We start from the raw sequence: 9,137 nt of genomic DNA, 5'->3' as shown, positions 1-9,137 counted from the left end.
TCTACTGCCTTCGCCTCTTCGAGGGGAGGCCTACAGAGTTCGTCCAAAGGTGGAGGGAACCCAAGATCGCACTCTGGTTACTCTCCACAATCATGATCGCTATGTTATCCTACAGCTTCCCCGCCATCATGCCGCCGTATGTAGCGGTCCTCGCATGGTTCCTCTCCGTCACCGTTCCGCGCCGCGCACGTTGTCTCTTTCATGCTCCCTTCACTTACGGGAGCGACGATAGCTACGGAAGGCCCTCCGAGGTGCGACGCTCGACCAGGTTTTCTGTGAGGCTTGGGGTGCAAGCATGGCTATCCATCACCCAGAACACAATCCACCTTGAGCACCCACTTCGCCATGGCTACCTTGACATCGATGAAGTGTTCAGTGAGGAGACAGTGTAACCACGTAACGCAGGCATTGTTAACATTAGACATATATGGTGCTTTACCAGTAAGGATTGTGAGAGATTTAAGTGAGGTGTTCAAGGGGAGTCTTTCAAATGGAGACTCCATGTGAAGTGGCCTTTTGTTACAAAAGCCTTGCATCTCCTCCAACGGTAAGCGATTGACTTCTTTTTTATGCTAAATGATTTAATCGATGAACTCTTGTGTTAAATAAAAGTACAAACAAATTAACTTGATTTGGTCTCAAGAAACAGTCTCTCCGCTCATCTGACCACAAACAAACACTTTTTTAACCCAAGTTTAATATTTTAATTGAAGATCAATAAATGACACCTAAAATGCCACAACTATATGATACCGCATTATTCCCATACAAGTCCGCTGAAGAAAATTTATGTCCACCCAACTATTCATGAAGAGTTGATTTCATAGAACGCAACCCACAGAACATCCGACGAGCACAGGGCATTCTGTCAGCACTGCTTCAAATTTTCAGACATGTAATATGATGAGGTTGTCAATAACTACGATAGACCGGAGAACTTCTAGTGAAACAGCTGGTGGTAATCATGGCATGAGTCTCAAAAATGAAGAGAGATCGTGCATAAAAACAAGATGATCTTGCTTCTTATTGCTGCTTCTGCATTCAGTTTCAGATACAGCAGCATTGCACGCTGCACGCCCCCCTGACAGTCCGTCGTCCTCTAGAACTAGCACCACCACCACCGGCAGTAACTATTAACTTCCCAAACGAAAAAATGGTAATCATGGTGGTCTCTCCAACTTACCAGAAACTCGTTTCTAGGACATCTACAGAACAAACATGAAGGTGGATAAACATAGTTTTGGGCCGTCAAGACTACAAAAAGTAGTCGGGAGTTTTGCGAGTTGTATCAGGTTCAATTTGTCGTGGTGCTGGATCAAACTGAAGGAAGTTCTGATCCATGTTCTCCCCAATCTCTAATATAGCTGCCATATTACCACACCGGTAACAGTAGTTTGGCGCGCTAAATACTGTGACAACGTTTCTTTCCTGCAGCCATGACAAAATTATACAAAATCTATGAATCAAGTTGCGACTTCTAAATATTCAATCAATAGTACTATGCTCTATGGCAGAGAATCTTTGCAAATGTGCTGAACATCTTCCTATAATTTAAGAAATGCATGAGCTATGATGCACAAATCCAAGATTACACTAAAATCTTTTCCTTTAGGAAAATGCAACAAATTAATTGTATAGGCAAAGGCAAAGTTACAACAAACATGCTACAGTATTATCATACATCGACACATTCAGTCTGCCTAGCCTTAGTATTGTAGTTTGATAAGCATCAGGAAGACACTAAACGAAATGATCAAGGAGAAGATATCCAAAGTTACCACAAATGCCTCATAATTATCATACATGGAAAACATACAGCCCTGAAATCTGGCTATCCTAGCTTTAAAGCTTGAACAAGATGCTAAACAAGGAGTAGATATCACAAGATAGAAATTTGAAGTATCACATGAAAGTTGGAGAATAACTATGCTTTTGAGTTTAATCTTATTTTTCCAGCATTCCTTATATGACCATTTCTGTTTCGTGATTCTACGACTTATTTACCAAACTGCTCATTTGTCTATCACATGTTAATCCTGCAGTTGGTGTGATAACATCAATCTTTAAGAAATGCACTTTATGGCAACCATTAGGTATCAGAAATCTACAAATTGACCAGATATTTAACTGACATTTCAACCCACCTGGCACCAATTAAAACCCTCCATAACAAGTTGATGGGCTCTTGCAATAAGAGTCAGACCATTATTATGATTAAATTGCTGGGCAATGTCTTGTCCAAATGTGTATCCTGCTCCCCTCGGCGATATACCCCATCCACATCGATCATCAGGATCGGACCAGAGCAAATCACACATAGGACCTTCATGTGGAACCTATACAAGAATAAACATTTAAGTTATTGTATATGGAAAGGTAAGACTGCATACATTGATCCTCAGACCTTGCATTGGAGGAGCCTCATGCACTGGGTACGTTTTTATTTTTAATATGGAAACCATGTAAAGCATCTTATATGCCAGAAACACAAATAACATAACAAATACTTAGGAGAAGAATATAAGGAATAACTTTTAAAAAATTGCCAAATCACAATTGCATAATAAACGAAGAAAAAATTAAGTTGTTGAGATATTTCTGATGGACATAATTTATTATGATCACCCTGCAACTCACAGCTAAATGTACAAGCTATTGCTTCAGAACATCTTGTTGATGTCTGAGCTAATCTCACAATGATATCACCCATCACTTTTACTAACATAATTATTATGTGTTCTAGAATTAACCCACATGCACAAAATCGATATTATGATGAAGACAAACCACTACTGAATCAAGTACCAGCTGGATCATGAGAAATTGGATCTCATGTTGCTTAATTCCAAATCATTTCGATGGATTAGTCATGAGAGAACAAACTTGATAGAGCATGGTCAGGATTTTATCAGACGGTACTGGGTTTCGATGTATTCCCATCTCATTGATCCAGCTCAGCACTGGCAGAAAGTGTATGTAGAGTAATCCTGCATTCTGCCTCGCTTTTTGGATCAGTTTGAATATTTATTTCTATAATATCTAGAGTATCTAGATTCCAGCCAGTTGGGTTAGTTATCCATTTCCAGCATGTGAAAAGCAAACAACCTATTAAAAATATATCGATTACTTGAACAGAGTTCCAATTTGGATTTGTGTGAACCATGAAGCATATATAATAACTTTAAATATCATATGGACCAACCAGAAAATTTGTTCAAAAGGAAGTGACTACTGACTGGATTAAGAAATTGAGAGAAAAGTTTAAGAGCAAAAAATTAAACCAAGGACCAGTATATCAAAATTTTAATAAAAGCAGAAAATATTTGCTATTTATGGGCCTGGATAATGAACATAGTATAATGCCATCCGGTTGATTTAGTTCTAACTTACAAATGAAAGTCAGAAATGTTACAGTTCCATTCACCAAATAGAACTACAATTGGAACATCCGACATTAACGAAAAGATTGTCACAACAAGATACAACCTCTAACTCTTGAGACCTCTTATTGTTGTATCATAAAAGGAGAGCCGGCTAAGTTCTAGCAAAAAATTATTTTGATGATGAATACAAAGTTTGAGGGTCAGCACAAAGTAATCAAAGGCCTAAGATGATAAAGATGATAGATCTTCTAAAGCCTAGGAATGAGGCGCAATGTGTGACACACACCTCAATAAAAATGAGACATGCATAATAAGACAGACTATGAATTTAATGAAAAGATAGCACAGAAACTTAAAGAAACACAGCCAGCTGTGCCTGCAAAATAAACGGCAGACTATCATGGCTGTCTTCAGACTCTGGTAAGGCGCATGAGGTGCAAGCCTCAAGCATGCTTAATTGAAGACCACAGGGCTCTCTTGCCTCACCTCGCCTTGAACATAGGCACACCTCAAATGCACTTTTCATGAGACTGGATGAGTTTTTGTTCCATAAGTGTTCCTCCATTAGAACTTGTATTACATGTTCAACTCATGTAAACAACAATTCTATTTGGATGGGAGTAAGACTATATTATGTCTCCGAAAACTTGAAATGGCAGTACATATGGAATGCACTAATCATCTTCTTGCAGGGTAAGACTGAACATTGATCCTCTTTAGACGTTACATTGGAGGAACCTCATGTACGGGGCTGCCCTTGTGCAGTGTAGTAATCTATCCTTCTAGTGATGGTCTAAATAGTTGACATAATCTGAGGCATTGATTGCTACACAACATAGATGTATAGACAAAGCAATAATATAAATTAATACATACCTCCTGTATACGATTTAGATCACGGATATTATCTAGTGTATCCAGCGATGGAGACAGGCCACCGTGCAAACAGAATATCTATGACAGGAAAAAAGTCTGCTTATAAGAAATTGAAAATGGCTAAATTAGTAATTCAAAATTCGAGGAAACAAGAGTAGGAAACTAGACCTGGCTCTCGATAAGAGCTGTAAGAGGCAGATAATCAAACAGATCAGTAAAATGCTTCCACACATTTGCATTTCCATACTTTCTCAAGCATTCATCATAAAAGCCATACCTGAAACCAAATCCCATGACAGATGAACTCGTAATAGGTGTTAATAAATCTCAAATATCAAGAAATTTATCCAACTACTGACAATTGGATGTCAAACTAAAGTCATTTTTTGTATAGTAAAAGGATCCAAGAGCCTAAAAACACTTTGAATGGCACATCCAGCATGCACTGGATCGGCCAGGACAGAATTCACTGTATTCCAATATATTTTCTTTTAGTTAATTAAACTAGGTATTGATTGATAGACTCATGTACTTTGACCTAGGCCGATACTTATAGTTCTCTATTTAGTGTTTCACGATGCTTACTAGTGGCAAACACCAGTTGCTGTATAAGAAAGGACAAACCCTATTATCAAGCAGTAGCTGGTTGTGGTAAGTATGAACTATTGTCATTAGATGTCCAAATCGGTGCATATTGATTAGTCTTGGTATGGGGTCTCAGAGTGTGCCAAGGGGCAGTGTGCCAAGGGGATGCTGACACACACTTGAAAATGTGATTGAAATACTGATCATCAGGGAATCATGTCATACATTTGATAGGTACTCGTTAGTCTGCCTAGAAACATGTAAGATATTGGTATATTGAATGGCAACGATTGCTGGTAAGAAGGTCTATTGACTACAACACCAGGATTATCCAGTACTCAATTAACCATTGCCCATATAACAAAAATAAATCTTAAATAATAATTTTTAATTGGCAATGAATCATAAACAAGATCATGCTAGACAAAAAATATCACAATATCAACTACAAATTCAGTCTTCTATTATAAAAGAAAACCAAACGCCACCAATTTCGTCATATGAACTAAATGCTGTAAAGCATAATGACCATAATTGAACGTGAAAAGAAAAATAGCCACTTACACTTGAGTTATTTGCCGGCTCTCGTGATTTCCTCTAAGGATTGTAATTCTATCTCTGTAACGAACTTTCAAGGCTACTAAAAGTGTGACTGTCTCAACAGAGTAATAGCCACGATCTGCACGAAACATATTAGTTAAAAGAAAGAAAAGACCTTTGGAGTATCTAAAGACAGGCACAAAAAAGGAAAAAAAATACAGCAAGTCCAAACCCAATAATGTAATTTGGATTTTGGACAACAGCACACAAATGAAAATCAAAATCTCCTAAAAATTACTGAATTTATCAACAAAAACAAAGATTGAATATCTAGCTAAGTAGCAGTATATCACACTGTGTTGAGAACATATAAAGGAACAGGAAAGCAAAAGCTCGGGAAGAGAAACGTCATAATCCTTGCTGCAGCAAAACACAACCAAGGCAAGCTGTAGGTGGAGGGAAAGTAAATCGTGTAAATGGACATATAGAATACAAACGATCATACCTAAAATTCCACTCATTCGCGTATAAGATAGAACTTAATCTTATATGACTTGCACATACTGAAGTGAACCTTCTTTCAAAATTATTCATGGCAAAGAAGTTAATCTAGTACAATGGTGAGGATGCTAGTCTACTACGTTATGTTTTTCAAGCAGAACACAAGAATGTTTGGACTTCGGAAGGAGCTTTATAGAATAAACAAAAGAATTCAAATGCATTTATTCATTACAATTGTTGAGAGTTACTTACCTGTTACATCAAGTTTTTGACAAATTTGAATATTTGGACTTGAGCACTCTTTTCAAACTTTTGAATTTTGCCATACACTTCATGATCATGGTATTATTTTATCAGGATGCTTGTGGTTATTATGGTTATTTGTTATGCCTACAAAACATAGATGTCAATAGAGCACGAACCAGCTTAATTTGGGTAAAATAAGGTAGACCAAGAATCTTATAGGAGATTGAACATCAATATAACCCAAAGCTTATGAAGATTTAAGTTATATCATGGATGAACAACATAACAAATCTTGCTTGCAAAGCAGCATGATAGAAACTAATTTTTCATATATTGAACAGGCGGAAGTCATATCTTCCCCCTCAGTTTAAACAAGCTTGATTCATGTAAAATAAGGTGGACCAAGTGTCTCACAGGAGATTGAACATTAATAGAACCCAAAACCTATAACGATTTCAGTTTATCATGGGGTTGCATGTCCACAAAACAACCAGAATTGGGAGAACTATCTCACATAGCTGTTTGGGATTTTTTTTATTTTCAATTAATGCTTCTTTCATCAATTGTTAACATCTTCCATGCCAAACTTTCCAAATTCTACCATTCAGGGTGTTCTTAGACCTACTCATTCCACTTTCTTGACCTTCATGTTACTCAAGCTCCTTGTCGGATGATAAGCTCCTTATATCTTCTTTGCACATGGGACTGCAAATGAACTATAACCAGAACAAATCTTGCTCACAAAGCAGCATGCCAGAAGCTAATTGCTTCCAACTAAGCTTAAACAAATTCAAGAGCGAGAAAATTTGTTCTCAAACCCCACAAGCTAATTCAAGCAGTTAAGTTCAAACCAGCTTAAATTCATTTCAATTAATCCAACTGAAATCCAAAAACCTCAGAGCTTGTATCCAAAAGTTGTAAAACGCCACTAGTATCATGTAACACAAGCAAGTAGTAAGGTCAACCATTCTAGCTCGCCCTTTAGTTCCTAATTTACATATCCACCAAAGCACATTCATATTTTGAGCTTTGTCTTCCTTTCTGAAGTTCTTTCTGTAAATCACACAACACTGTGAGCCTATTCTTAAAACCATTGTGAAATATGATGATGATGCAATTCCAATAACATTCAAGGAGAAGCCACCTACCCATTATTTTTATGAAAAATATTTTATCTCTCTTAAATGCAAATCTAAAAAGACTCTGTTAGCACATACTTTAACTGTTGAATTTCACAAGATCTTTGAGTAGTTTTTGTCCCAAATATACTGACTATTTTTATACCAATGAAATCAAGCATCAGAAAGGAAACTTCATCCGAAGCTACAGTTTACTGTAATCCATACTATACTTTCACCCCCATATGACAAAAAAAAACCTGCTCAGTAGTAAAACAACATGTGCGCTATATACTTTCAGTTGTCAGCCACTGCCATCAAGTGATATGCCTTTCATCCAAGTAAAATTTTCAGAATTAAGACTGTATAACTTGCAAAAAGCCAACTAGGATGTGTTGTGACATGTGAAGAGTTGCTAAGTCCAAGTGCCTGGCATAGCAAGTAAAGGACTTTTCCGGTGTGACTGTCGGAAATACATATTGTCAACGAACGATGTCATTCATTATGATGCCAAGTATATACTCTTTTACGGAAAGCTTTCCGAATTATATTTGGGTGCTCGAATAATTATCCGTCAATAAATATAGAAAGGTTGTCACCCAGCCAGCTAAAACTTGTACCACATAATCTCAACTCTCATGGGCAGAACACGAATATAAATCTCTTCCGTACGCGAAAATGATCTACTTGTGAGCACCATAAAACTGCAAGGGGAGAACAGTTGTGAATTTAAGGCACAAAAGGAATCATCAACCAACCAGGAAGCGAAATCAAATCAGACAAACAACGGGATAACAAGCCACCAAAGTAACACAAACGAAGCGAAAGATCCCTTCTTTAGAATGCCATGCCCTAGAGACTGACCGACATAGTCCCCCATAAAGAGGTAATTGGTATCGGGCGCCTCGCCGCCGATCTTGAAGAGCTCGACGAGATCGTAGAACTGCCCATGGATGTCGCCACAGACCGTGACGGGACACCTCACCGGCTGCACGTTCCACTCCTCGACGAGGATCGCCCGCGCCTGGTCGCAGAGGGCCTTCACCTCCGCCTCCGACAAGAACTTGCATTCCCTGAGCTGCTCGATCTGGCGGTCCAGGTCCACGTACGACGGCATCTTCCACTCCGCCGACCTCCGGTCCGTCCGATCTGCGTGCGACGGGAGCCGATCTGGGCGACCGGAATTCGGGCGGAGAGTCGGCGACGGCGTACCTCCGGCACGCGAGGATCAGGCGGATCGAAGCTTCAAAACAAGGGTTAGGGTTAGGAAGAGGAGGAAACGAGGGAAAGGGGGAGAGGTAGGAGTCGATCCGGAGTCGCCTTTGCTTGCGTCATTCCTCGCAGACTCCGTTCCCTTCTTTTTATTCTATTATTTGTTTTTCTTTTTTTATTTACGCAGAGCAGAGCAAGTCTGTCTCGCCCGAGTCAGGGAAGACGATTCCAACCCCACGGTGATGCCAGGGAACTCAATGACATCAGCAAAACATTGTGGGGCCGACATCGTCTAATTGGCGTGAATTACGCGTTTCCTGCCGAGACGACACGGGTGATGAGAAATCATATGTTTTATATCACGCATTTATATCTCTCAGACTGCGTTGAAGATTGTGGACGTAAAATTGGAGTGGGGGAAGTAAATTGGTGGGCCTATTCTGACCCGCGGAGAAGTATATGTACCTCTCCGACGCGTGGCACGTGACCATCGTTTTTAAGATTCGTGCTCGGGAAATCTTCCAGTCAACTAACAGTGCTGATGGTAAGTCTGTGTTCCTCTGTCCAACCTGCTCAAATCAGAAAAGGATGGGTATTATTTGGATTTTGGAACAAATATATCTAGAAAATTAGGTAGTCTGTCCTTAAATCATTAGTCTGACATTGGAAACAAAAT

General features: G+C 39.0%; 1 protein-coding gene across 1 annotated transcript; it reads right to left on the bottom strand.

The window, feature by feature from the left end:
- Positions 1–996: 996 nt before the first annotated feature.
- On the bottom strand, positions 997–8,600 carry LOC103979283 (serine/threonine-protein phosphatase PP2A-1 catalytic subunit). The gene is made up of 6 exons (XM_009395364.3): positions 8,114–8,600; positions 5,409–5,523; positions 4,428–4,536; positions 4,260–4,337; positions 2,145–2,336; positions 997–1,428 (listed from the first exon to the last, which is right to left on the bottom strand). Exons 1-6 carry the CDS (start codon positions 8,364–8,366, stop codon positions 1,255–1,257), a joined length of 921 nt encoding a protein of 306 aa, XP_009393639.1. The 5' UTR covers positions 8,367–8,600; the 3' UTR covers positions 997–1,254.
- Positions 8,601–9,137: the final 537 nt, after the last annotated feature.

This window comes from Musa acuminata, chromosome BXJ2-3 (genome assembly GCF_036884655.1).
Source record: "Musa acuminata AAA Group cultivar baxijiao chromosome BXJ2-3, Cavendish_Baxijiao_AAA, whole genome shotgun sequence".
Lineage (NCBI taxonomy): Eukaryota > Viridiplantae > Streptophyta > Magnoliopsida > Zingiberales > Musaceae > Musa > Musa acuminata.
This window is presented reverse-complemented; position numbering and strand designations above follow the sequence as displayed.